This window comes from Oryctolagus cuniculus, chromosome 6 (assembly GCF_051225735.1).
Source record: "Oryctolagus cuniculus isolate XC-2025 breed Fujian yellow rabbit chromosome 6, ASM5122573v1, whole genome shotgun sequence".
NCBI classification, from domain to species: Eukaryota; Metazoa; Chordata; class Mammalia; order Lagomorpha; family Leporidae; genus Oryctolagus; species Oryctolagus cuniculus.
This window is the reverse complement of record NC_142872.1, coordinates 43,022,988-43,050,957: the sequence shown is the minus strand read 5'-3', so window position 1 is coordinate 43,050,957 and position 27,970 is coordinate 43,022,988. Positions and strand designations below refer to the sequence as shown.

The following is a 27,970-nucleotide window of genomic DNA, read 5'->3' as shown; positions in this document are numbered from 1 at the left end:
GACCCAACCGGGTGACAACAGTGGTTAGCCCGGCAGACAGAGTGCAGCAGCCACCCAGCAGGGACCCAGCAGGAAGAGAAGGCAGCGTCACCTGTGGCCAAGATCCCAGAGGAGCCTGTCAAGCAGCCCACTGCAGAGGTGAGGGGGCCAGTGCTGGGCACGGGGGACGGCTGTGAAGTTCCAGGCAAATCCAAGTTCACTTGATGAAGGACAAAACACACTCTTCTCACCTGAGCCATCTCCCTGTCCTCCCTCCTGACAGCTCAGGCGAGATTTGCTCTCAGCATCCTCTGCCTGTGTCTGCAGTGTCTGCTTCCTCTGTAGTCTTGTTTTTAGCAAGAGACAGGAATTCTACCAGGCTGGATTTTGCTTCCAAGCCATACAAAGGAGCAAAACCCCCAAGTCAGAACTCACAAGAGGCAAATCCAACAGGGAGAGACTGTGGGGAAGCAAGTGCTGCCCTGTTGGTACTTTTACCTGGTGGAAGAGATGGGGCCCAGGACAAGGGGCTCTGGATAGGTGTGTGGGCTAGAAGCTGGACAAGCAGGCCAAGGCTGTGATTCATCAAATAAACAAACAGTGGCTCCAGTCTGAGAACTGCTATTGGCTTGATGATCTTTCTAAGAGGGCTCCCACAAAGTGCACTGGGCGAGGGGAACGCGGTCGGGGTGTGTACTTGAAGCCAGGCAGCAGCCAGGGGTTTCAGGGACCCCTACAGGTCCTTTGGTGCTGAAGGCAAGCAAGATCCGGCGGGTTGCTTGCTTCATGTGCACTGTGGCGAGGACACAGAGGTTTAATTTCACTAGCTACAACAGAAATAAACAGCATCGGCTTCCCACTTCAGGCAGGAAACGAAGGAAAGGCACAGAAATGTTCAGCAGTGAATGTTGAGAAAGTCTAAGGCCAAAAAGCAATGATTTTTCTCCTTTTATCCCTTCTTTTATTTATTCGGCAAATACTTCCCAAGTAACTACTTACCAGGCTTATGCTCAGCACTGTGGATCTCAGTCGATAAGACAGGCAGGCTCACAGCCTCACGGGCAGGCAGTCAAGTGGCGCGGTAAACACTTAAAAGGGTGCAGTACCTACCATGCTACCAAACAGTGAAAGGAGTGTTACTAAAGCAGTCCAAAGGGAGCCTTTTTTTTTTTTTTTTTTTTTTTTTTGACAGGCAGAGTGGACAGTGAGAGAGAGAGACAGAGAGAAAGGTCTTCCTTTGCCGTTGGTTCACCCTCCAATGGCTGCCGCGGCCGGCACACTGAGGCCGGCATACCGCGCTGATCCGATGGCAGGAGCCAGGAGCCAGGTGCTTCTCCTGGTCTCCCATGGGGTGCAGGGCCCAAGCACTTGGGCCATCCTCCACTGCACTCCCGGGCCACAGCAGAGAGCTGGCCTGGAAGAGGGGCAACCGGGACAGAATCCAACGCCCTGACCGGGACTAGAACCCGGTGTGCCGGCGCTGCAAGGCGGAGGATTAGCCTAGTGAGCCGCAGTGCTGGCCGTCACTTCTTACTTTTTAAAGATTTATTTTATTTATTTAAAAGGCAGAGTTACAGGGGTGTGGGGGAAGAGAGTGGAAATAATAGAGAGAGGTCTTCCGTCCTCTGGTCCACTCCTCAATGGCCGCACTGGCTGGGGCAACGCCAGATCCAAGCCAGGAGCCAGAGCTTTATCCAGCTCTCCAACGTGGGTGCAGGGGCCCAAGCGTTTGGGCCATCCTCCATTGCTTTCCCAGGCACATCAACAGGGAATGGGATCAGAAGTAGGGCAGCCAGGCCAGTGCCGCGGCTCAATAGGCTAATCCTCTGCCTGCGGCGCCGGCACACCGGGTTCTAGTCCCAGTCGGGGCACCGGATTCTGTCCCGGTTGCTCCTCTTCCAGTCCAGCTCTCTGCTGTGGCCCGGGAGTGCAGTGGAGGATGGCCCAAGTCTTTGGGCCCTGTACCCGCATGGGAGGAGACCAGGAGAAGCACCTGGCTCCTGGCTTCGGATCAGCGCGGTGCGCCAGCCGCAGCGGCCACTGGAGAGTGAACCAACGGAAAAGGAGGACCTTTCTCTCTGTCTCTCTCTCACTGTCCACTCTGCCTGTCCAAAAAATAAAATAAAGAGAGAGAAGTAGGGCAGCCAGGACTTGAACCAGGCAGCAGCTTAACCCACTATGCCACAGTGCCAGCCCCAGAGCAAGTCACTTCTGCTATCCAGGCCTAGAGGCCGGATGACAATTCATGTTCTCTTTCTCTCTCTCTCTCTCTTTCTCCTCTAAGAATAAATTTTTTATTTTTTAAATTTTTTTTGACAGAGTTAGACAGTGACAGAGAGAGAGAGAGAGAGAGAGAGAGAGGTCCTCCTTCCGTTGGTTCACCCCCCAAATGGCCGCTACGGCTGGCGCACTGTGCCAATCCCAAGCCAGGAGCCAGGTGCTTCCTCCTGGTCTCCCACGTGGGTGCAGGGCCCAAGCACTTGGGCCATCCTCCACTGCATTCCCGGGCCACAGCAGAGAGCTGGACTGGAAGAGGAGCAATCGGGACAGAATCCGGTGCCCCAACCAGGACTAGAACCCGGGGTGCCAGCATCACAGGCGGAGGATTAGCCTAGTGAACCACGGCGCTGGCCACTAAGAGTAAATTATTTTAATAATTCACAAAATATTTACAAAGAAACAGTGCACATTCTTATAAAGATGATGTATTTTCTTTTTATAAAATAAGACCACTCCTCAACCATACAAACTATCCAGGAACCAAGAACCTAAAAAATCTCAAAGAATTGGGTTGTAGACAAATAATCTTCAAAATTAACCTGTCTTTACTCCTCCCACCCACTTTATTCCTCGGACCTGTATCCAGTCTTGAGTTCATGAACATCAGCTGTAGCCTCACTGTGTCATTTATCGAGCCTGGAGAGTCTTCAACATGAAGCTTGCATAGTAAGAATCATCTACCACCACTAGCAACATATGAAAACTTATCTAGTTTGGGTAATTCACAATCTATCACCAAATTCCCCTTAATGGAGAATTAATTCATCATTATATCAGAACCTTTACTTTCAATGTATTTCACTTCTTTCTCTTCCTTGCATGCACTGTCTTCTTAAATACTTCAAAATCTCCTCCGAAGTTCCTTTTCACTTGGAAAATCAAAGTTCCATAATATTATTTCATAAAATAGGGCAAGAAGCATGTCTTCTACATCTTAACATCCCCTGTGTCTAGCATTCTGTCTGCCACACAATGTTTCTTGAAAGAATGATTAATATTTCAGAGAAAGCAAGTTTTTGGTATTAAAGCACGCCCACACACACACACAGTTGTCCATTATTCTAGGCTAATACTGGCTAATCTCATTTCTTTGTGTTCCTTCTGATTCCTCACACCATTCAAGTATTCATCAACATTAAGGAATTCGAAACTCTGTACAGCTTCAACTGGTAGAATAAGCATTGAATTCAAACTCTGCCACTAAACAGCTACAAAATTTGAAGGCAAATTCTGAATATTTCTACAGGGGTCATTGGAAAAGATGAACTCTTTTTTTTTTAAATAAATATTTCAATTCCATTTTTTTAAAGATTTATTTATTTGACAGGCAGAGAATTACAAAGAGGCAGAGGCAGAGAGAGAGACAGACAGACAGACAGACATGTTCCATCCACTGGTTCACTCCCTAAACGGCGGCAATGACTGAAGCTAGGCTGATCCGAAGCCAGGAGCCTGGAGATTTTTCTGGGTCTCCCACTTAGGTGCAGGGGCCCAAGCACTTGGATCATCTTCTATTGCTTTCCCACACTAAAGCAGAGAGCTGAGTTGGAAGTAGAGCAGCCAGGGCTCGAACCAGCACCTGTATGGGATGCCGGCACTGCAGGCAGTGGCTTCACACGCTACGCCACAGTGCCAGCCCCCTAGATGAACTCTTAAGATAATGTCCAGTTTTTAGATGGAAGACTTCAAAATGTAGAGAAAAAGAAATTAACAGTCAAGACTAAAAAACAAAAAACAAACAACAAAAAAAAAAACAAAACAAGGAAGCCCAATAAACATCTAATGATTCTAATACTTTATCACATTAAATGCTGATAAATGTTGTTAACTTGGCAACATGTTAAGGAATTTCTCTGGGTGAAGATGCATCTGTACACCCATGTTTGAGGTCTTCTCTAGAAAATGTCTGACTACATTCATGTAAAACTGAAAGCACATCGGCTGGTGGGTAGAGAGGCACAGAAAGCAGGCTGCCTTTGCATAAAATATTCAGCAGGGTGATATGGTTGTGTGGCTTTGAGAACTCAGCCACCTAGATAAGCATCATATTGGCACAGCTAAAGAAGAAATGGCATGTTAGGAAATGCACCGTTGGTTCTAATGAAACCAGATGTTAACAGATAAATGCTGCTCCTCCTACAGCCTAAGGGCCTTCCCATCACTAGAAGATTAGCAGTCAGTTTTCCTTTGGCCAGAAGGTGTACATGAGCAAAGAAGTCTAAGGTCAAACTTTACATATCAGCCCCTGATCACTTGGTCTCAGCAATACCTAGTGTCCGTAACGTGCACTGGGCATCAGTGCCCTGCCTGGTGGAACAAACCAGAGCTGCCTCCTTCCAAGAGCAAGGTCCTACTGTACTGACAGTCACCCTGGTCTCTCCTGGGTTTGGTTTTTAATTTTAGTACCTGGTGCTATTTATCTATACTCCATGTGAAGCCTACGTCCCAAGACAGTCTCAAGTAGCTTCCATGGGAAAGATTTACCACAGAACAGCTGCAAACAAACAAAAACTGATTAAAACTCCTTAGTCACTAAATCCCTTCTATACACGACTCTGATCGGGAGGGTGTGATCTGCAAAGAAAACAACCCTGGCTGTTGCAGCCATTTGGTGGGATAAATCAACAGATGGAAGATCTCTCTGACCCTTCCTCTCTGTGTAACTCTCAAATAAATAAGTAAATCTCAAAAAAAAAAAAAAAAAAAAAATGTTGGTCAAAGTGAAGCCATGTTTTCTGAGCTCATAGCTGGTAAACATGCTCTGGTAATAAAATCAAGTACAGTCATATGGGAAATAACAATCTCCATAGAAGCAGAAATAAATGGCACAGGGGCACAAACTCCAGATTGGAAGCTGGAAACAGATCCTAGCTCTGCCACTTACAGACTAATGGACTCTGGGAGGTCACCTGACCTTTTCTTTTGTCTAGGTTCCATCATTCTTGTCACACGCTAGGACCAGGAAATCTGCCATGCTCCTCTTGAGTCACACTGTGACACTATCATTGGAGACGGCCAGGGGATTAATGCGTGCCAGACCCTCTGTGCTGGTGTGGCTGCCTTCTGTGCTGTGCTTCGGACTCTGAGCTCGGTCCAGACTCAGGTGAAAGACGCTGGAAACAGCAGGTGGTGTCCACCAGGTATGAAAGAATGGTGGAAGAGAACCTGCTATTTGATTTTTAGTTACTATTTCTGAATTAAAATGAACAAATCTTGAATAGCTACTATTTTCCTACGGGCCAATATTTCAACCATATAAAAAGAGAAAACAGTTGATGCCAACTGATCTTTGACAGAGCCGCCAAGGCAATTCAATGGGGAAAGAAGTTTTCAAAACCAGTGCAGGAACAGTTCAATATTCACATGCAAAAGAATAAAACTGGACCCCTTCCTCACACCATACACAAAAATTAACCCCAAATACACCGCAGACCTAAATAACAGCTAAAATTATCTTTAAGACTTTATGAAAAAAAACAGACTTAAATCTTTGTAACTTTGGTTAGGCAATGGTTTCTCATATATGCTACCAAAAACACAAGTGGAAAAAGGAAAATAGAGAAATAAAATTAACTGAAATAAAAATTTAGAACCTTGCTCTACAAGTGAAACGGCAACCCAGACAATCAGAAGAAATACTAGCAAATCATGTATCAGACAAGGATAAGGACTGGCATCTAGAGTATACAAAGAACACAACTCAAAACAAAACAAACAAATCAAATGTTAAAATGGGCAAATGATTTGAATAGACATCGCTCTAAAGAAGATATGAAAACGGCCAGTAAACACAGGGGAATAAGGGCTCAACATCCTCAGTCATTAGGGAAATGCAAAACCACAATGAAAAATCCTTTCATACCTAGTGGGAAGACTATAATAAAAAAGGCAGGCAATCACAAATGTTAGTGAGATGTGGAAAAACTGGAGCTCTCACACTGGCAAGGAGGAATACAAAATAGTCCAGCCACTGTAGAAAATTGTCTGCAGTTTCTCCAAAGGTTCAATAGATTCACTGTATAACTCAGCAATTCCACTCCCTGGCATATATCCAGGAGAAACGAAAACATACGGCCACATAAAACCTTGTACACCAGTGTTCACAGCAGCATTATTTGTATTGACCAAAAGTAGAAACAATCTAAACCTTTATTCATCATTTGGTGAACAGCTAAATAAAATATGATATACACACCCAACAGAATGTTACTGGGCAGGAAAAGGGAATGAAGTATAGGAGCTGGCACTGTGACACAGTGGGTTAAGTCACAGCTTTGTGACACCAGCATACCAAGTTGGAGTGCTGGTTTGAATCCCAGCTGCTCTGCTTCTGGTCTGGCTGCTGTTAACCTGCTTGGGAAGGCAGTGGATTGATAGCCCAAGTACTTGAGCCCCAGCCACCTATACAGGAGACCAGAACAGAGTCCGTGGCTTCTGGTGCTTTGGCTTGGCCCAGGGCTGTGGAGGATCTCTCTTTGTCCCTCTGCCTTTCAAATATATATTTAAAAAAGGAGGAAATGAATTGCAGATATGTGCTACACCATGGATGAACCTTGAAACCATGCCAAGGGAAGGAAACCAATTACAAAAAGCTGTATATTGTATATATATTGTATAAATTAAGTCTTTATATTAAATTTCCAAAATGGGAAAATCTATAGAAATAAAAAGTAGCTTAATGGTTTCCCAGGGCTGGAGCAGGGAGCAAAAGAGGGAAACTGAAGGTGACACTGAGCTTGATGGGAAAGGGTACAGCGATATTCTAACAGTAACTGTGATTATAGAGGTGAACTATAAAAATACTAGAAGTCATTGAAATGTACACTTTACATGGGTAAATTGTATGGCATGTGAATTCCATCTCAGTAAAGAGATTTTTTTTTTTTTTTTTTTTTTGACAGGCAGAGTGGATAGTGAGAGAGAGAGACAGAGAGAAAGGTGGTCTTCCTTTGCCGTTGGTTCACCCTCCAATGGCCGCCGCGGCCGGCGCGCTGCGGCCAGCGCACCGCGCTGATCCAATGGCAGGAGCCAGGTGCTTCTCCTGGTCTCCCATGGGGTGCAGGGCCCAAGCACTTGGCCATCCTCCACTGCACTCCCTGGCCACAGCAGAGAGCTGGCCTGGAAGAGGGGCAACCGGGACAGAATCCGGTGTCCCAACCGGGACTAGAACCCGATGTGCCGGCGCTGCAAGGCAGAGGATTAGCCTAGTGAGCCGCGGTTCCGGCCAGTAAAGAGATCTTTATAAAGAGAAAACAAATACAATTTTAAATTCCCCTGTGCCTCATTTAGCAGGGCGTGGGATCAGATTTTTGGATTTTTATCATTTTTACCATTCTGATAGAGGAGAAAGAGCATCTTGTCAAAGGTTAATTCACATTTCTCTTATTGTAATGGAGGCTTAGCATCTGTTCAGTTTCAAGGCTACTTATATTGATCCTTTCTTAACAAATTCTAAATTCATATATGTATTTTAATATATTCATATGTATTTAGGTCTATGGACTATCTATTGGACTATCTATTGGACTATCTATGGACTATCTATTAAATAACATCTACCTCTCAAGTGCTAGTACCACATTTTTAATTATTGAAGTTGTCTTTTTTTTCAAATTGTGGCAAAAAAATGATTCGACATAAAATCCACTGTCTCAACCATTTCTAAGTGTTTGTCTCAGTAGTATGTTCACATCTGTTGACTGCCATGATTTTTTCATGTCGGAAAACTAAAGCTCTAGATCCATTTAACAACTCTCCATTTGCTTCTCCTTCCAAGCCCTGGAAACCATCATACTATTTTCTATTTCCATGAATTTTCACCTGTGTTATAGCATGTGGCAAGCTTTTGTTCCTTTCTTTTTTTTTTTTTTTTTTTTTTTTTTTTTTGACAGGCAGAGTTAGACAGTGAGAAAGAGAGAGAGAGCCAGCGAGCGAGCGAGCGAGCCGGTGCCGCGGCTCAATAGGCTAATCCTCCGCCTTGCAGCGCTGGCACACCGGGTTCTAGTCCCGGTCGGGGTGCTGGATTCTGTCCCGGTTGCCCCTCTTCCAGGCCAGCTCTCTGCTGTGGCCCAGGAGTACAGTGGAGGATGGCCCAAGTGCTTGGGCCCTGCACCCCATGGGAGACCAGGAGAAGCACCTGCCTCCTGCCATCGGATTGGTGCGGTGCACTGGCCGCAGCGCGCTGGCTTCGGCGGCCATTGGAGGGTGAACCAATGGAAAAAGGAAGACCTTTCTCTCTGTCTCTCTCACTGTCCACTCTGCCTGTCTAAAAAAAATAAAAAAATAAAGAGCACCACCCATCAAAAGAGAGAGAGAGAGAGAGAGAGGTCTTCCTTTTTCCATTGGTTCACCCCCCAAATGGCTGCGGCTGGAGCGCTACGCCGATCCCAAGCCAGGAGCCAGGTGCTGCCTCCTGATCTCCCACACGGGTGCAGGGCCCAAGCACTTGGGCCATCCTCCACTGCCTTCCTGGGCCACAGCAGAGAGCTGGATTGGAAAAGGAGCAACCGGGACAGAATCCGGTGCCCCAGCCGGGACTAGAACCTGGCATGCCAGCGCCGCAGGTGGAAGATTAGCCTAGTGAGCCGCGGCACCGGCCATTGTTCCTTTTTCAAGATGAATAATAGTCAATTGTGTAACTATATACCATATCTTGTTGATCCACTAACCAGTTGATGGACAGACACTTGGGTTGTATCTACCTCTTGGCTGTCATGAATACTACAACTATGAATACGGTTATACAAATAGTTATTCAAGATGTTGCTTTTGGGGCTGGCATTATAGCTTAGCAGGTAAAGCTTCCTCCTGCATTGCCAGCATCCCATATGGGCACAGTTCATAATCCAGATGCTCCACTTCCAATCAAGCTCGCTGCTACTGTGCCTGGGAAAGCAGCAAAAAGACAACCCAAGTCCCTGTGCCCCTGCACCCATGTGGGAGGCCCAGAAGTTCCTGGCTCCTGGCTTTGGCCTGGCCAATCCTGGTCATTGCAGCCATCAGGGCAGTGAACCAGTGGATAGAAGAGATCTCTCTGTGTATAATTCTGCCTTTCAAATCAATCAATCAATCTTAAAAAAAAAAAAAAAAACAAAAAAAAAAACTCTTGCTGTCAATTATTTTGGATATACACGTAGACTTAGGATTGCTGGATCATACGGTGGTTCTTTTTTTCTTTTTTTTTTTTTCTTTTCTTTTTTTTGGACAGGCAGAGTTAGACAGTGAGAGTGAGAGAGAGAGAGAGAGAAAGGTCTTCCTTTTCCGTTGGTTCACCCCCCAAATGGCTGCTGCTGCCGGCGCGCTGCGCCAATCGAAAGCCAGGAGCCAGGTGCTTCCTCCTGGTCTCCCATGTGGGTGCAGGGCCCAAGGACTGGGGCCATCCTCCACTGCCTTCCCGGGCCACAGCAGAGAGCTGGACTGGAAGAGGAGCAACCAGGACAAAATCCGGCGCCCTGACCAGGACCAGAACCTGGGGTGCCAGCACCGCAGGCAGAGGATTAGCCAAGTGAGCAGCGGCACCAGCCCATATGGTGGTTCTATTTTTAAGTTTTTGAGGAATCTCCATACTGTTTTCTGCAGTGAACATATCATTTTACATTCCCACCAACAGCACACATGACTCTAATTTCTCCACATCCTCACTAACATTTGCTGTTTTCTGGATTTTTTTTAAAGATTTATTTATTTGAAAGTCAGAGTTACAGAGAGAGAGAAGGAGAGGCAGAGAGAAAGATAGATCTTGCATCCAATGGTTCACTCCCCAGTTGACCGCAACGGCCGGAGCTGCACCAATGCAAAGCCGGGGGCAGGTGCTTCTTCCAGGTCTCCCACACGAGTACAGGGGCCCAAGGCGTTGGGCCATCCTCCACTGCTTTCCCAGGCCATAGCAGAAAGCTGGATCAGAAGTGCAGCAGCTGGGACTCAAACCGGCACCAATATGGGATGCTGGCACCACAGATGGCAGTTTTACCCACTATGCTACAGCACTGGCTCCCCTTACCAGCTTTCACAGCTCTGTATAGTATGTGTGAAGGAATGGGGGACCACGTATATATTTGCCATGTTTTTTGACAAACTACTATGTGCATGTTGTAAATGAAATCATCTTCCTCTACTAAAGTTAAATCTAACCTTTAATATTGGCCAGCGCTGTGGTTCAATAGGCTAATCCTCCGCCTGCGGTGCTGGCACATCAGGTTCTAGTCCCAGTCGGAGTGCCGGATTCTGTCCCGGTTGCCCCTCTTCCAGGCCAGCTCTCTGCTGTGGCCCGGGAGTGCAGTGGAGGATGGCCCAAGTGCTTGGGCCCTGCACCCGCATGGGACACCAGGAAAAGCACCTGACTCCTGGCTTTGGATCAGCGCGATGCACCGGCTGCAATGTGCTGGCCATGGCGGCCATTGGAGGGTGAACCAATGGCAAAAGAAGACCCTTCTCTGGGTCTCTCTTACTGTCAAAAAAAAAAAAAACAAAAACACACACACAACAACAACAACAACAACCTTTAGTATTAAAGTACCTAATCTACTTAGAAGACAAGTTTTTTTATCTACCTCATTCAAGATACATACTGGACAATGCCACATTGTTTTGCTTTTGGTTTTGTTTGTTTGGCGAGGGACAGATTGACAAAGAGACACACAGAAAGATCTCCCATATGCTGCTTCACTTCTCAAATGTCCAGCTATGCTGGGCCAAAGCTGGGAGCTGGGAATGCAATTCAGGACCCCCACAAGGGAAGCAGGAACCCAGTTACTCGAGCCATGGCTACTGCTTCTCAGAGTCTGCATTAGCAAGAAATGGTAGTCAGAAGCCAGAGCCAGGTACTGAACCCAAGTATCTTGATGTGGAATGCAGGTATCTTAACCAGTAGACTAAATACCCATCCAGCTCGGTTTTTTTATGTGTCTATCAGCTTTTAACATTGGATTTTTTTTTTTTTGGAAGTTAACATTGGATTTTTAAGAAGTATTTATTTATTTACCTGAAAGGTAGAGCAGTGCAGAGAGGGAGGGAGAAACAGAGAAAGAGATCTTCTATCTGCTGGTTCACTCCCTAATTTCCCACAACAGCTGGGACTGGACCAGGCTGAAGCGACGAGCCCAGAACTCCATACAGATATCCCACGTGGGTGGCAGGGACCCAAATACTTGGACCATCACTGCTGCCCTCCCAGGCACACCAGCAGGAATCCTAGACAGGAAGCACAGTAGCTGGGACACGAACCAGCATTCGAATATCAGATGCAGGCAACCCAAGTAGAGGCTTACCCCATTGCACCACAATACCCTTCCCTCACGAACACATTTCCAGTGACTCTGCTTCTAACCAACTCTTAATTAGGCTGGTTTCTAAAAGGCTAATGCAAGGAATTTGTGTCCATTTATTTCACAGAACTCTTGGAAGTCTCAGAGAAAACTTGGTCCTTGTTTTTAAACCAACAAATAATATCAAAGCAAACAAAATTGAACCAACTTGAGTTAAAATTACTTTTTAAATCCTGGATAAATAAGCCCATTGTTTCATCTGACAACAACTCTTTCATAACTGGAAGAAATGAAGAGAAAATAAAGATATCTTTTAAAAAATTTTTGTGTATTTACAGTTGGGAGACCTATTATTACTCATCCTGTCACCTCTACCACTTCTTTTCTGACTATTTTCTTAGCTATTTACTTGGCTAGTTATTGATCCATATATATTTTAATGTTTTTTTAAGATTTATTTATTTGAAAGTTAAACAGAGAGAGAGGCAGAGAGAGAGAGATGTCTTCTATCCAGTGGTTCACTCAGATGGAAGCAAGACCAGCCTCTGTTAGTTCTGAAAAAAATAATTGCTAACCATTCACCAAATCACACCCACACTCACCTGTTCTTTCTCCTTCCAGATGAAGGGAGAGGTTGGAAGCATGCTACACAATGAGAAGTCCAAGCAGGTAAATGCCAGCACCGCACCCACCGCACTCACTGGGTGAGACCACTGCCCGGGCCCGGCCCCTTCCATATCTGCACTTGAAGTCCCCTCCAAGGTGTAGGGGTGACCAACACATGTGATGTCCTCCTTTCAGTGGCTGTGCAAGGAGCACATGACACCAACTGCCATGTAGCTGCAGCCCTGTGGCCTGCAGGAGGGAATGTGTGTGCATGAAGTGGAGGGAAAGCCCCATCACCCTCCTACCATTGTCTCTCGGGCTGTGCCTGAAACCTTTGGCAGGCCCCAAGCCTGGGGCCTGGCAGCCTTCCCTTTCTATAAACTGCTCTTGGGACAACAGAGGCCCCTGTAGGTTAGAGATAGGGGATGGGCACAAGCTCCTGACCACAGCTAAGTTCCTGCATGTCCTAGGGGAAGTGGGTCCTTCTCATCCTATTCTATTCATCAGAGCTGCCGTAGACTGGAAAACCCTAAGTCCCTGGAAAAAAATATCCAATCCTGTTTGTAGAAATGAGTTTTTAATTGGACTTGATTTAGCTTGATTACATTGAGCAGATGAAAAATTCCCAGTAAGTCCAGAAACATTCCTGAATAGAGTCAGAATCCTAAAGAAGGGAAAAAAAAAAAAAAAAAAAAAAAAAACTAAGCAGAAAAGCGCAACATAGCCTGTGTAGAAAAGTCGGGGTGATCTTGAATGGCCTCTATAAAAGGCCAAGTGTCAAGTTCCTCTGATTGGGCTAGCCGAGACAGAGAGAGACACAGAGAGAGAGAAAGGAACACAAACACAATGTGTGCCCATTTCCAGACCTCAGGACGTGCTGAACACTAGCCCTTCACCAACTTCACTGACCTCCTAGTATTTTGGTCCAAAGCGGGATAGGGTGGGTAATGCTGAGCAGTGATTCAGTGTGGATTCACATTGCTGAAAATGAGTGAACTCAAAGTCTGTCTCAGACCTCAGATGACAATGGAGCATCCTGTGAGAGGAGCTCCCTGCCCAGTGCCTCTCCTGACCCAGTACACACTGCACACACCCCAGAGGAGTGCCGCCTTCCAGCTCTCTGCCATGGAGGGCCAGGAGCTAGCAAACAAGGCATCTGAGCATGGTGCTGGTGGATGCTGGTGACCCAGCTGGCAGCTGGTGCTTCCCTTGCGGAATGTGGGCCCTCAGGTTTGCAGTGAGCTCCAGTTTAGAAGAGACCTTTCTGGAGGAGAGCACAGTAGACCCTCCCAGTGACTGCCAGCGGCCTCTTCCTTATCCACAATGCTTAATCATCCTGTCCAGCTGGCAGCGCGGGGTAATCTGGCTGAAGGCACAGGGATTATGAAAAGTCAGAACATAATGTTCAATTCATTCTTTTCCTCAAGGGCAAGAGGGCGGGAGGGAATGTGAAAAGGCTGCTTCGTAAACACAGGGGCGTCCCTGTGACTGGGAGATTTCCACATCAGAGTGTCTGCAGGTTCCACTGGGGTGACCGTCTCGACCCCACGGTTGCCCACTAAAATTACCCGAGGGGCTGTAAAAACTCTCATGTCTCAACTCCAGAGACTCATGCAATTGGTTTGAGAGGATTATGGGCATCAGGAGTTTGCTACAGTTCCCAGGTGATCCCAATGTGCAGGTCGGTGTCACCATGCATTTCCGAAGAGGACCGAGGACAAATCCCACAGCTGCTGGAAGGCTTGCCTAACCTTCTGGGGCAGCAGGTTGATTCCCTGGGACCTAATTTGCATGAACACACCCATGTGCAGCCCAGGGGTCTTGATAAGAAAGAGCCTCCCAAGGGCAGGGGACAGGTCAGCAGATTTGCCCCTCCAGCTGCTTGGTACCTTGACCGCCAGCCTTGGCAGGCAAGTGCGCATGAAGCCGACACAGGGTTTGCCACTCTCTTGTCCTCCAGGAGGGACACATCTGGGGCTCCATGAGGAGGACGGCTTTCATCCTGGGATCTGGCCTACTCTTGTTTGTAGCCCTCTGGAACTCAGTGACATGGTGAGTCTTGCCTGGCCCAGTTTGCTCCCAAGATCTGGGGCAGTGTGGTGGTGGCGTGTGGGCAGAGCATGGTGCAAAGTGCTGTCTGTCCACCAGTCTTCACCCAGAAACCTAAATGGTTGTTTTCTTCCCAGGCATCTTCAGAGATTTTGGGGTGCTTCTGGCTACTTTTGGCAAACCCAGTGGGAGAGGCTGCTGTCTGAGTTTGAAGGGAAGGAGTGGCTCCTTTTCACCCTAGGTGAGGCTTACCACCCAGGGCGTGTGGGGCTTGGGGAGCTGACTACCTTGGAATCCTTATTCCAATGTTTTGTTCCCTGCTTTGGGACTTCTCAAGTTCATGATCGCAAGGGATGAGGACTTGGAAGTTTAATAAGGTGGCAACCCTAAAGAGTGTTCAACTTCAGGCAGTCTGGAAACAGAGTGTATGAAAAGCTGAGATAATGAGGGCTCCCTTCCCCAAATACAGAACAAGTAGAAAGGTTCCGCAAGAAAAACAGGTGCATGTTGAGATCAATAATCCTGCTTCTACACAAAACTCCCCACACACAGAGCGCTGCTCTAGCTCATCTTCTACTGTGTCCCCATATTCTGCCTCTCCAGGCTTCACCGCAAGGGGCCACTTGATATTAATATTTAACAATAGTAGGAATGGCTCTAAATAAGCCTAAGAGAGTGAAACAGAAAGAAAAAGCTTTTTACACCCAGATATTTGTAACAACTTTATCTACAATGTGAATGTCCTCGATCATACATTCGCCCACTCATAATATTTACTAATGCCACTGTATGGTGAAACAGTATAGAAGACACGGGACTACTTGCAATGAAGTGTTTGCCTGCCCCATGAAAAAACTGTGTCATAGATTAGCAAGGAAAAAATAGATTAGTAGGGCAAATAAGAAGTGTCAGTTGTCATAAACAAAAATACAAATAAAATACTCCTAAGCACTGTTTTCAGCTAAAACCAGAACCCTGAAGATGAGTTGAACACTAACTACTATAGGTGCAATGAAACCTTAAGCAGCATAGAAAAAACAATGCAGGCCATAGAAGTGAGTGTGAAAAGTAGCTGGGACACATTTCACATATTTCATGATAATGATGTGAAAACTACCTAGTATCTTGGAGACAAGCAAGAGAGATAAAATATTTGCAATTTTAATTGTTAGAGCTGGAAGAAAGTTCAAGATCATCTTAAATTGGGATTTTGAATCTGGATTCCTAGTATGGATACCTTGTGTGTAAACCACCCACCGTACATCTTCTTTCCAAAATAAAAATAGCTTATTATTTCTGAGTATAAAAGTAAGTATGTACTGTTGTTAAAAAATCACAACATTTAAATAGGTGTAGAGTGAAAATCAGTCTCCCTGCTCCAAGAAATAACTACTGTTAATATATTAGTGTACATCTCTTTATTGGACATACTATTGTACTTATAGGACACCAGCTTTTTAACCCTTTGTTTACATCGACTAGGTTGTAGGTGTCTTTCCTTGTCAATAATATAGACTTAACAATTTAAGCTGCATCATCTATTCTATTGTATGAAAATAATCTGGTCTATTTACCCCATTCTTTACTTATGAACATTTAGGCTGATCTAAATGTTTGACCGTGATTTTTAACGCTGCAATGTACACTTATGTACACCAATATACTCATGTCTGTCCTTCCTTACTTCGGTCCGTCTCTGTTTCTCTCATTTTCCTCTGCACTTCAGATACTGCCGAAGTGCCCTCCTGAACATTTGCACCAATCGTAATGCCCCACAGTGCTGGCCAAGTCTGCTCCAAGTCGCATTCACTGCAAAACAGTGGTTCATGCAGCAGAAGGGGTGCACAGGGACACGGAATTGAGTAAAACACTGTCCTTCCCCTCCAGAATTCTGACTCTGGACGTGGCGGTACATCATGCAGAAATGAAGTTAATTAGTAGGAGAGTTAGGTAACATCAGATGTTACCTGAATAACCGCCAACGGGAGGGGACAAAGTGCAGCTTGTTCCTGCTGGGAGATCACACACTTGGAATGCATTGACAGAAGTGGGGGATGCGGAGCACAAAGCCCAGTCTACACTCTGTCTTAATCAGTGTTTTCCAAAATACTCTGCAGTTATCGTCCACACAGGCCCTCCAGGATGAGGGAGGGCAGGTAATAACCATGCTGGGAAGGACCCACAGACACGGAAGCTGCCCTGGGCACGCTCAGATGCAGGACCATCCGGCTCTTCGGTGTTCTGAGTCAGTGGTGGTGTAGGTCAGGCAAGCATGGCGAAGACTGGGCTTAGCAAAGCCGGAAGGTCTCCCTGTGCAGGAATGCTCTGAGCTGTGAACACAGCAAGTGAGGGCCACGCCCCTTCGCAAGAGTGGGATATGAGGACTACAGAAAGGAGGAGCCCAGTGCCAGCCGGGTATGAAGAAGACTACTGAAAAAGGAGCCCAGTGCCACTTGGGGCGATGCTGACTGGGTGACCCCTGGGGTTCCAGTGCTCAGTCAGTAGGGGAACAGGGATAAGATTCCCCCCTCGACTCCTAGCACAGTGCTCCTTGTCAACTGTACCCCACCGAACATTTCCTTGGCTTCTTCCTGAGCAATTCAGAAACAGTTCAATGGCCATAGACTCGTCACGTGTCAGCCTAAATTCATTTCTAGTTTACAGCGTATTATGTATCTACACACATTTTTACACACCTGCAGACACACACCACCACGTGCTGCTCAGCGGGGGGGGGGGGGGATGATTTGTGGGGCAGGTTCAAGTTGGTCACCACGGCGTGTGTTGTTGACCGAGAGGCTGCTATTTGGCACATGACCGTATACGTGTCTGTCTCTAACCACGTGAAGGTTGTCCCCATTTTACAGCTAAGGAAATCGAGACACCCTTAGGTGAGCTATTCAAGTTGCCACAGCCAAGACTAAGAGGAGACCCCTGGTTCTGAACGCGAGGGCCTGTCTGGCGAGTCTGTGTGGCTGGGAAACGGGTATTGGGTTGAAACGTGCGCTGTGGGAACCTAAAACTGCTCTGACCACTCCCTTCTGCTTCCCAAATTCAGGTGCCACCGGGGTGCCTGCTCTGGTCTTCTGGGTCTTCAGTGGGCTCCTCCTGGTGGTCGACACCACGGGCAAACCCAGCTTCATCTCCCGCTACCGCATCCAGGCTGGCAAGAATGAGCCTGTAAGTGTGGCTGCCGCCCCGGCCCCCAGACCATAGCGCCGAAAGCAAGAAGGAAAAGCCACTCTACTGGCGCAGGGCAGCCCTCACCCGTGTGAGCCAGCCTAGCCAGGGCGAAGCTTCCCCTCTTTAGAAGATCAGAGAGAGGGAAGAATTTCTCCCAAATCTCAGAGCCCCTTGGTTGGTGGCCAGTCGGGACTAAGGTTCCAGGTCCCTGAGTCCCAGCCCAGGCTCTGTCGCCACCTGTGCAGCCCCACACCGCCGACCTCAGCCCTTTGCCAACACAAGTGATCATCTCAGCCCAGTGCTGCGCTGAGTCCCTGGGAGGCCAGGCCTCCCTTTATCCTCAGGGGCAAAGGCTGGACACTGAAGCCACAGATATCAGCTGTCGCGGTGAGGGAGGGAGACAGCTGCCAAAACAATGCACTAGCCTGCTGTAACAGACCGAGAGTGTGGATTCCAGTGCAGGGGGTGATGGGTGTTTTTGTACGCAGCTCCTCCCTCCTCTTTATTCAATTCAACAGGTAGTACAAGGTACCAGGGTAAATCCATGACAGACCAGGTACAGACTCAGCCCTGCAGAGTGAGGCTTGCTGCTCCCTTGGGGTGGCTCGCCAGCTTGGTGCTCTAACCCCCTGCACAAGCCTTCTCTTACACAATAAATAAGAGGTTGATTGTAAACCCCACATTCTTCCCCTGGGCTCCACCCAATGTCCTGGCTTCCTCCCCAGATGAGACAGTCATCTTGCAATCATCCCCTCTGGTTCCTGCGTGAATCACCTCAGCTCCCAGGGCACCCGCCCCAGCGCAGCACTCCCGAAAGGCAGCCTGGGATGCAGCTGGCAGAAGCGGAGGCTCATCCAGGAGGAGGGACTACCTCCAGGGCAGACTGTTAGGAAAGAGCAAGGGCTGGTCCCACCTGACTGCTAGGCCTGTGCTCCTGCCCCTGAGTACATGCAGGCCAGCATGCGAGCAGGAAGGAACCTCCCCAGGCCATTCAGGCCTTGGCTGTCTCCAGGAAGGACTCACCTCTGAACCTAGACGCCAGAGCCAGGGCACCAGGAGGGAGCTGAAATCTTCACAGCACTCACGTGACGCACCGCTGGTCTGTTTCTTCTCCCGCTGTCCTGCAAGCTAGGTCACACCGTCTGCTCTCTCCTCCAGTCCTCAGGGCCCTGTCCCCAGCCTCTCTCGCAGAGGCTGGTCTTGCTTCCTACTCCACTGAGAACATTAAAGGCAGCAGCAGAAAGCTCCGCGGGCTTGCGGGCTCGTAGCGCAGCAGCCGAGCTGCAGCACCTGCACCCTCACGCTGTGCCCGCCCTCCTGACAGCACAGGTGACCCCCCACCTTGCTTCTGTCCGCAGGTGATTCCTCTACTCTCTCTCTCTCTACGACACCCATCACCCCTCCCACTGCTTCAGCAATTTTCTCTTTTTCTTTTCTTCATCTTTCTCTCTCCTCAATTGTTGCTCTCCGGATTATCATAAATATGCTGTACTTTTTCTCACTTTCACAACAACAAAATCCCTAACTCCAGTTCCCACTCCCATGTCCACGCATACGTTTGCTTCCCTTTGCATTGAAGCTCCTTAGAAGAATTGCTCCACAGTTTCCTGACCCTCTGGCCACTCTCTGTTCCCAACATTTTATAATTAGAAGGATTGAAAAAAATAGTGCGATAATCACTCATTTGCATATCACGTAGCTTCACCAATTTTTTTTTTTTTTTGACAGAGTGGACAGTGAGAGAGACAGGGAGAAAGGTCTTCCTTTACCATTGGTTCACCACCCAATGGCCGCTTCGGCCAGCGCACTGCGCTGATCCAAAGCCAGGAGCCAGGTGTTTCTCCTGGTCTCCCATGTGGGTGCAGGGCCCTACCACTTGGGCCGTCCTCCACTGCCCTCCCAGGCCACAGCAGAGAGCTGGCCTGGAAGAGGGGCAACCGGGACAGAATCTGGCGCCCCGACCGGGACTAGAACCTGGGGTGCCAGCTCTGCAGACGGAGGATTAGCCTAGTGAGCCGCGGCGCTGGCCAGCTTCACCAATTTTAAGCATGTGGCAGTTTTTGCTTTAGACAAAAACAGAAATATACAAGCGTCTATAATTTTTTACTTAGCCATTTCAAAGTAAGTTTGAGACATCGACGACTTCACCCCTAGGTGCTTCGGCCTGCACCTCCTAAAATAATAACAGCAGCAGCTTCTCCCTAACCCTCCTCCCACTCTACTGCCACCCCCTACAGAAGCCCGCCACAGCTGCTTTCGGCCAGCTCATCAGCAAGCCAGCCTCAGCTGGTCTCGGCAGACCGCCGGGCGCCTTCTCCCAGGTGCTCAGCACCTGCTCCTTGCATGCAGGCTCGCCGGGCTCCCGGACCGACACCACACCCTCACCCAGCTGGGTTCTCCCCCCATCTTACTGGCTGCTCCTGCACAGGCTCCCTTCTGCTTCAGCCTCGTCTCCCCAACCTCTCACCGTGGGATGCCCTGGGGCTCTGTTCTATCTGCATTCCCTCGGGTTTCTCTTCAGTTCCATGGCTTTATTATTTTCTAAAGATATTTGATTTTTTAAAAAGATTTATTTATTTATTTATTTATTTGAGAGGCAGAGTTACAGAGAGAGGGAGCGACAGAGAGAGAGGTCACTCCCCAAATGGCCAAAATAGCCAGAGCTGAGCCAGACAGAAGCCAGGAGCTTCTTCTAGGTCTCTCACGTGGGTGCACAGGCAAGCACTTGGGCCACTGCTTTCCCAGGTCATAAGCAGAGAGCTGGATCAGAAGTGGGCCAGCCAGGATACGAACCAGCGCCCACATGGGATGCCGGCACCACAGGCGGAGGCTTAGCCTACTGCACCACAGCACCGGCCCCCAAAATAACTATTTTGGGAGACAGAGATCTTCCATCCACAGGTTCACTCCCCAAAACACCGCAATGGCCAGACTGAAGCCAGGAGCCGGGAACTCCATCCAGGTGTCTGACGTGGGTGGCAGGGATACGTGCATTTGGGCCGTTTTCCGCTGCTCTCTCAGGTCACTAGCAGGGAGCTGAATTGGAAGTGGAGCAACTGAGACTCCAACTGGTGCTCATATGGGACATCAGCATCACAGGCGGCTGATTAACCTGTTGCTCCACAACCCCAGCTCCAGTTCCATGACTTGAAATACCATTTGAGAGCTGAGAGTTCACAAATGTATATCTCTCGCCCAAAACTCTTTCCTTAGTTTCAGGTTCAAATTCCCAACTGTTTCCTTGACATCTGCACATGGAAGCTAACAGACATCTCTAATGCAGCATGTCCCAAAGAGAATTTCTGATCTCCCCCTAAAGCCTTTAGCACCCACAGCCTCCACAGTCTAAGCTGATGGCAATTCTACCCTCCCAATTGCTCAGCCTAAAATCTTGGAGTCATTCTGGACTACTCATTTTTCTCATACTCCACTTCCAATCTATCAGGAAGCCCGACTGGCTCCATTTCCAAAACAGATCCACAACTCCCTCCTCACACCTCCCCTGCTAGCACCCCGGGCTGAGTCACCGTCACTCCCTGTGTGACAGGACTGCAATCCCATCTGGTCTTCCTGTTTCTGCCATTGCTCTCCCCTTGTCTCAGCACAGCAGCCGGCATGATCCTGAATGATCTTGTCACTCCTCTGCTCCCAGCCTTGCAATGGCCACCTGTTCCCCTTGCAGTAAAAGCTCCAGTCTTTACAAGGCCAGCAGTGCCCTATGTGACCTGGCCCCTCCCAGCTCTTTGCTCTTCCCCTCTGCTCAGTCCCCCACTACCCTCCCACCCCACAAGCCAGAGCCGTCCCCTTGCTGTGAAGGCTCCTGCCTCAGCTACGTTCTTGGTCTCCTTACTCGATTTCATTATCCCAACAAGGCGTGCTCTGGCCATTCTATTTGAAATTAATGGTGACCCCCCTCCTCGCTGGTACTCCCAAAGCCCCTTCCCTCCTTTTTCTTTTGACCAAAGCAAATGCCACTTTTTTTTTTTTTAAGTTTATTTTATTTTATTTTGACAGGCAGAGTGGACAGTGAGAGAGAGACAGAGAGAAAGGTCTTCCTTTGCCGTTGGTTCACCCTCCAATGGCCGCTGCGGCCAGTGTACTGCGCTGATCTGATGGCAGGAGCCAGGTACTTCTCCTGGTCTCCCATGGGGTGCAGGGCCCAAGCACTTGGGCCATCCTCCACTGCACTCCCTGGCCACAGTAGAGAGCTGGCCTGGAAGAGGGGCAACCGGGACAGAATCCGGTGCCCCAACCGGGACTAGAACCCGGTGTGCCGGCGCCGCAAGGCGGAGGATTAGCCTAGTGAGCCGCGGCGCCGGCGCAAATGCCACTTTCTATTACATTACGTACATTTTTCTATTTCTTGTTTCCAGTCTGTGTTCTCCACTGGGATCTAAGTTGCACAGGGACAGCAATCTGCTTCCTCTTTGCTTTACTTTCACCACCTGGAACCCTGAGCGCCACGCCGAGGGTGCTCGATAAATGAATGAGTGAATAAACAGATCTGACACTCACCTCTCCGTCAAGGCTTCAGGGGGAGGTGAATGGCCTCATCTGACCAGGCTTGCCGGACACAGTAGGTAGAAGGAAAAAAATGAAGGTGTGAGTTCTGAAGTCAGTCAAGGCTTGCAGGGCCTGGAAAGGTTGAAGGCAGAGGAAGAGGCCTCAAGTGTGGGGGCCATTCTGCACCTGGCCTCACCTTGGGGACAAACTTCTCCAGCTTGCAGAGGGAACTCAGGGAGAAATCCCTCTAACCAATCCCAAACGAGTGCATCAGCTCCCAAGAAGTGAACTGTGCTCACAGAGCTGGGCCCTGGAACTCGTGTTCTGACAAAGGGAAGGGTCCAGGAGTCCCTGGTTCTTGAGGGCAGTATTGTATCGTCTGCAGTGTTGAGGCCGAATGAGCTATGGGCACGTGGAGCCACAGCTCTCCAAGTGGACACTGGAGAAAATGCCTAGGCAGGCATCCTGCCAAGGGACATCCCCCCTATCCTGACAGCTCCACTGAGAAAACCAGGAAGGCGGTCTAGCGGCCAGCAAAGCAGCTGCCTGGCTCGCCTTCCATGCTCTGGGCCTAGGCCAGTGTGGCTGGGCCAGTCGAGGAGGCAGGCGACAGGCCTCTGGTGGTGAACAAGTTTCCCCACGTGACGAGGCATGAGATGCACGTCAGCCTGAGAGCCAACAGCCTTCTCCGAGCACCCCAAAGGCTCCCCAAGCTACCTGCCAGGAATTCATGGGGAGGACAGTGACGATGCGTGTAGAGCTAGGAAGGGGGAAGGCAGGCTCAGGCAGAGTCAAGGCTGTTGGGAGTGGCCAAGACCAACAGCACTCCCCCTGTGACAGCCAGAGCCTTCCTGCCCTGGCTGGGGGTGGGGACAAGTTGGGAGCTGCTATGCCCAGAGGTATACACTGCCAGCATCCAACCCTGAGTGTGGAACTCCCGGAAGCTTGGTTTCTACAAGGACTGAGCTTACTTCTCACTCTCAGCCATCTCTTGCCTTCCTTCCTTTGGGCAGGTGGACCCCGTGAAACTACGCCGGGCTGTCTCCATGGTTCTTGTCAACCAGTTCATGATCTCTTTCCCCATGGTGGTCTTCTTCTATCCGTTCCTCAAGTGGCGGGGGGACCCCTGCCGCCGAGAGCTGCCTACCTTCCACTGCTTTCTCCTGGAGCTGGCAGTCTTCACCCTGATGGAGGAAGTCTTGTTCTACTACTCACACCGGTGAGCAGGGCCCCTGCCTGGCCGTTGCTGCTTCCTCACCTACCTGGGCTCACTTAGCAGTGAATAATGAGGCCTCCAAATTGTAGGTATGGGACCAGCAACCCTAGAGACAACTATTTGCCCCAGAACTGACAACTTGGGACAACCCGACCAATGTCCATAAAAGTCTCTCCATCTGTGTGGGAGATTGGGCGATTTCCCAGGCATTTCCTTATCAGATTCCCATTCAACAGCAGGAATCATGGGTAGAGAGGTCAAGAGACCCGACCGCACATTATGCAACCTAAGGGACAGCATCTGAGCTCCAAGGCAGGTGTGAGTGCCGGAGCTGTGACCTGCTGCAGATGCAACCCCGCGCTCCTACTTTGGTCTCTCATGGTCTGGCAGGGGAGGGAGGAGGGAGAACCGGCAGACTACTGACTCTTAACCATTCTCCTAGGCTCTTTCACCACCCAGTACTCTACAGGAAAATCCACAAGAAACACCACGAGTGGACAGCCCCCATTGCTGTGATCTCCCTCTATTCCCACCCCGTAGAGCACGTGGTGAGTAGAGATCCAGTCCCCCCACGGGCAAAGGGCTGACTGCTCCAAACCTCTTTCTGGGTCTGCAGACCTGGATTAATTTTTTAGCAAGAGAGAGAGAAGGGGAGGGACCTTCCAACCATGGGTTCACTCCCCAAATGGCCACAACAGCCAGGGATGGGCCAGGAACTCCATCTGGGCCTCCCCCATGGGTGGCAGGGGCCCAGGCACTTGGGCCATCTTTTGCTGCCTTCCCAGGTGCATTAGCAGGGAGCTGGATTGAAAGTGGAGCAGCCAGGACTTGCACTGGCACTCTGCTATGTGATGCCGGCATTACCAGCAGTGGCTGAACCTGCTGTGCCGCAATCTATCCCCCACCCCCTTCCTTTCTTCTTCTCATTAGATTGCTAGCCGTTATGGTCAACCTCCCATACATCAGGTTATACTAGGTACCCAGAGTAAATGGCCTCATTTAACCCTTTTTTGATACTACTTTTGCTGATGAGGGGGTTGAGGCTCAGTCACTAAGTTGTCCTAAGTGACAAAGGTGAATGTATTTCAACTTCTCCAGATCCAAGTCAAGGACGTCTTCCTCTGGCTCCATCCGCTGGGTCCTGACTTGCCATCTCTGTCCTTGCAGGTCTCCAACATGCTGCCGTTGATGGTGGGCCCCTTCGTGATGGGCTCCCACTTGTCCTCCATCACCGTGTGGTTTTCCTTGGCCCTCATCAATACCATCTTAACCCACTGTGGCTACCACCTGCCCTTCCTGCCTTCACCTGAATTCCATGATTACCACCATCTCAAGTAAGGCTCCGCCCCAGGGCGGCATTCCTGATGGCAGACACTGGCATCACAGCTTAAATGTGGGTGCTGGTTGGGGCAGAGTCTGGAGGTGAAGTGATGACCACAGTAGGCCACTACCTAGCTCTCTTCCTTCAGACATGAGGTCTTCCTAAAGCTGGAGGGTTTTGGCCTTTCTTTGAGTCCTGGCTCCTCTCAGTATGCAAGTTATGGACACCCTCCTTAGAAAAATGCATATACGCAGTTCCCAGGAGCTTGTCCTCTGTGAGAGCTTCCAGGCCTATTCAAGTGTGGCCTTCAAACCTCCTAAACCAGAATCACCTGAGATGCTTAACATGCAGGCTCGTGGGTGCCATTCCAACGAAATCACCGAGTCCACGTATCTGGGAGAGCAGGACCTGTAGCCTGCATTTTATTCAGCATTCCAAAGGGTTCTGATGAACTGAATCTGAACAAGCCTGGCCCTGCCAGAGGTCTTCAAACCTGTGCACATCAGAATCGCACTGGGAGCTTTTCAGACTCCAGATCTTGCAGGTCTGCAGGGGCCCCAGGAAGGTGCATCTGTCAGTCACCCCCCAGGCTATTCTGCAGGTGGGCAGGAGGGCTGAGAAATGGGTGAGAGGCTGGCCTAGGGACCTCTAGCACCAGCCCTGCAGTGCCTTCCTCTCTCCTTCAGGTTCAATCAGTGCTATGGGGTGCTGGGAGTGCTGGACCACCTCCATGGAACGGACACTGTGTTCAAGCAGTCCAAGGCCTACGAGAGACATGTCCTCTTGCTGAGCCTCACCCCGCTCACGGAGAGCATCCCCGACTCCCCAAAGATGCAATGAATGAGGGCCCTGGCACTATCCTGGCTGACCCCTCAGCAGCGAGACACCAGGAATGCCCAAGCCTCATGACTGCGCCTGACATTTTGCCCCTTGTAGCCACTGTCTCCAATGATGGCACCACTAGGGCACCAGGAGGTCAGCTTCCCAGAAAAGCAGGGACAAGGATGGGGCCAGGGCTCTCCCTAACTTACTGCCCTTGACTTCTCTGACAGGATCTGGAGTTGGCTACTTCAAACAGTGCTACTGGCTGGAGGCTGTAAGGGGAACTTCCTTGAGGGCTATCAGCAAGTCCTGGGGTCCCCTGTGGTGGAAGGGGCGAGGGGATCCACCCCAGATGATTTCACTATGGCAAAGGCTTGATGCAGAGAATGACAAAGGGGACACTGGGGGCCACCTGGCTCCAGGAAGTGCTCCTTCTGGTGCCAGGGAGCGGTGGAAGTAGGTGGCACTCTGCCTGTTCTGTCCCAGGAGGCTTTCTTTTCTTACACACTATTCAGGCCAAGTAGGGCCAGGACCCCTGGCTTGGTTTACAGGTCTCAGTTCTTAACATGACAGACGTCCAGCACCACCCACACAGGCCAGTGACCAACACCCCACTTCCACTGTGCCCACCACCACCAAGTCTTCCCTCTCACGAGGAAAGTCCTGAGTTTCTCCCTGGATCTCAATGCAGAAACTGAAGAGGTGCCGACCAGACTCTTGACACCTTCTATCACGCGAGAACCAAAGGACAAACCGAAGAAAGTGCTAAGCTGGGAGCTCTTTCTCCCAGAAAGGTTGCTGCTGTTGGGGACACTCGAGATCCTTACTTAGCCAGTGTCCACCAGGAAGAGGTTAGAATCCTCCTTCTCTCCTAGCAGAGCCCAGAAAACATGGCTGAGCAAAGGGCAAAATCTTTTCCTCCAAATAGTTAGCCAGTTTTATCAGCACCATTTATTCAGGATGGTTTTAGCAGCAATACCTTCTTTTTTCCTAAATAAACTTACCCTTTAATGCCATTTTGCCATTAACTATCTGTGTTTGGAGAGGCAGCAAGTGAGCTCCCATCTGCTGGTTTGCTCCCCAAATGCTAGGAATGTAATCCAAGTCTCCCATGTGGGTGGCAGGAACCACACAGTTACTTCAGCCATCACTGCTGCTTCCCAGGGTCTGTCTCCATTAGCAGGAAACTGAAATCAGAAGCCAGAGCTGGGTGTTGAACCCTGCCATGGGACATAGACTTCTTAAGTTCTAGGATACACACTTGCCCCATGATAGCTTTTCTGAATGAAATTTTAACCACATACCAAACCACAGAGGAGCTTGGATTGAAGCAGTCCCCACCCTGGCCTCCTCCCAGGAGCCAGCAGCCAGGCCCTAGGACTCAAGGGCCAACCGAGCATGTAGGGACAGCATCCTCCCTTGGCCTTCCAAAGCCCTGCCTGCCCACCTTCACTTGATGGACAGCTTCTGGTGCATCAAAGCACTAAGTTCTCATGGCTGCAGGCCTGACCATCCATTACCCGTTCCTACAAATAAACATTGGGGAAAAGAGTCAATCTTGAGTATATGCATCAAAGACAGAGCACGGCAGAGGAAAGAGAGCAGTAGCACCCCACCCCCACCTCCACTAAGATCTTTTGCTTGTTGTCCAGTGGGACAAGACCATTCTCTTCCCCCTTTTTGCAGACAGGTTGGTGGTCCCTGACAGAGGGGTCCAGCCCTATCCTTTTCTCCATCAAACAGAATGGCCATTAAATTGGTAAATAAAGGCTTCCAAAAAGGACTTAAAGTTCCAGCAGAATGTGAACATGAAAGGAGAAACCTTGCAAAATTAACCAGTCTCCATATAATACCAGCAGATACTCCAGTTTGTTTTGCTACAAAGACTTGTTCTAACACTCCTGACCATTCCATCTGGCACTGCCATCAGATACCAGTAGCCTTTTTCATTAGCCATTTCTAACAGGAACAGGTAGAAGTGAGATTGAGTTAACTGGCATGTCTGTTCACAAGGTACCAATCAGTCCACTGATGCCCTGACCACTGCTTAACTCTCCTGTGGCCTACAGAGGCCACTGCTGACACTGAAGTACCTGCTCATCAGAAGGACAGTGAAAAAACTCTCCAAAAGAACATTTCTAATAGGAAGTGCCAGGTATTGGAGATAAACAGCTGTCAAATAAGCAAAGGCCACACCGGTAGCTCTGTAACCACACATTGTGGGGGCTCCCCCAGGCTACAATGTTCACCGTTACGCCTTCCTAACCCTGTGGGAGAGTCTGTGCAGATCCACCACGCACAGCATCACACCACAGGCTGGGAAACTGGGATCCATGAAGCAGGCTGAAATCCTCAAATTGCTGCACTGGTCTCTGCTTGCTGCGGCACTGGCCATGGTCCCTGCGTCTCACTGAAGACACAGGTGCACTTGAATTCAAGGCTGGTAGAAGCTCAAAAGACCAACGAGGAGGTCACCTGGATGCACTTGTCACCTTAAAAGCTCTGTAAGGAGCCCCTACCTTGGGCAACTCCCTGTGAGCCCAATGGCAGAGCTCCCCTGAGGGCTGGGCTCCATGTCTCACACCCGACAGCGACGCCCAGATGGGAGACCAGCCAGTATTTTGCCTTTTCAAGTTTTTATTTTTATACATTTTTTTGTATTAAAAAGAAAAGCATAATTACCACAAATTACAAAGGACTAAAGCAGGACTAGAATAATGAATGAATCACTTCAGCCTGGAAAGCAGA

General features: G+C 49.2%; 2 protein-coding genes and 1 long non-coding RNA gene across 6 annotated transcripts in view; 1 reads left to right on the top strand and 2 right to left on the bottom strand.

Moving 5' to 3' along the window:
- Positions 1 to 18,504, bottom strand: part of CNOT8 (CCR4-NOT transcription complex subunit 8) — a 47,903-nt gene extending 29,399 nt beyond the window's left edge. Inside the window, exon 1 of the mRNA XM_089336148.1 lies at positions 18,384 to 18,504. The gene's annotated coding sequence lies outside the window, so the exon portion shown is untranslated. The remainder of the gene's footprint in view (positions 1 to 18,383) is intronic.
- Positions 35 to 27,005, top strand: FAXDC2 (fatty acid hydroxylase domain containing 2). Of its 4 annotated transcripts, XM_008255297.5 has the most exons (10): positions 35 to 138; positions 5,190 to 5,399; positions 12,144 to 12,191; positions 14,089 to 14,180; positions 14,315 to 14,418; positions 17,236 to 17,357; positions 22,877 to 23,082; positions 23,522 to 23,627; positions 24,247 to 24,413; positions 25,087 to 27,005. In XM_008255297.5, exons 3-10 carry the CDS (start codon positions 12,144 to 12,146, stop codon positions 25,238 to 25,240), a joined length of 999 nt encoding a protein of 332 aa, XP_008253519.4. In that variant the 5' UTR covers positions 35 to 138; positions 5,190 to 5,399; the 3' UTR covers positions 25,241 to 27,005. The 4 variants fall into 4 exon arrangements, with proteins under 4 accessions (XP_008253519.4, XP_002710224.5, XP_089192269.1 ...); XM_002710178.6 differs by lacking the exon at positions 5,190 to 5,399; XM_089336143.1 differs by lacking the exons at positions 5,190 to 5,399; positions 14,089 to 14,180; positions 14,315 to 14,418.
- Positions 21,336 to 22,968, bottom strand: LOC138850203 (uncharacterized). Its single transcript, XR_011389868.2, has 2 exons — positions 22,835 to 22,968; positions 21,336 to 21,995 (listed from the first exon to the last, which is right to left on the bottom strand). It is a non-coding gene; the product is annotated as an uncharacterized LOC138850203 (long non-coding RNA).
- Positions 27,006 to 27,970: the final 965 nt, after the last annotated feature.

Bases quoted from the DNA above. Each gene is read 5' to 3' on its own strand.
- FAXDC2 (XM_002710178.6), top strand. From the start codon at position 12,144: ATGAAGGGAGAGGTTGGAAGCATGCTACACAATGAGAAGTCCAAGCAG. The intron at 14,419-17,235 runs GTGAGGCTTACC...TCCCAAATTCAG, and splicing joins GTGGCTCCTTTTCACCCTAG to GTGCCACCGGGGTGCCTGCT. The intron at 24,414-25,086 runs GTAAGGCTCCGC...TCTCTCCTTCAG, and splicing joins CATGATTACCACCATCTCAA to GTTCAATCAGTGCTATGGGG.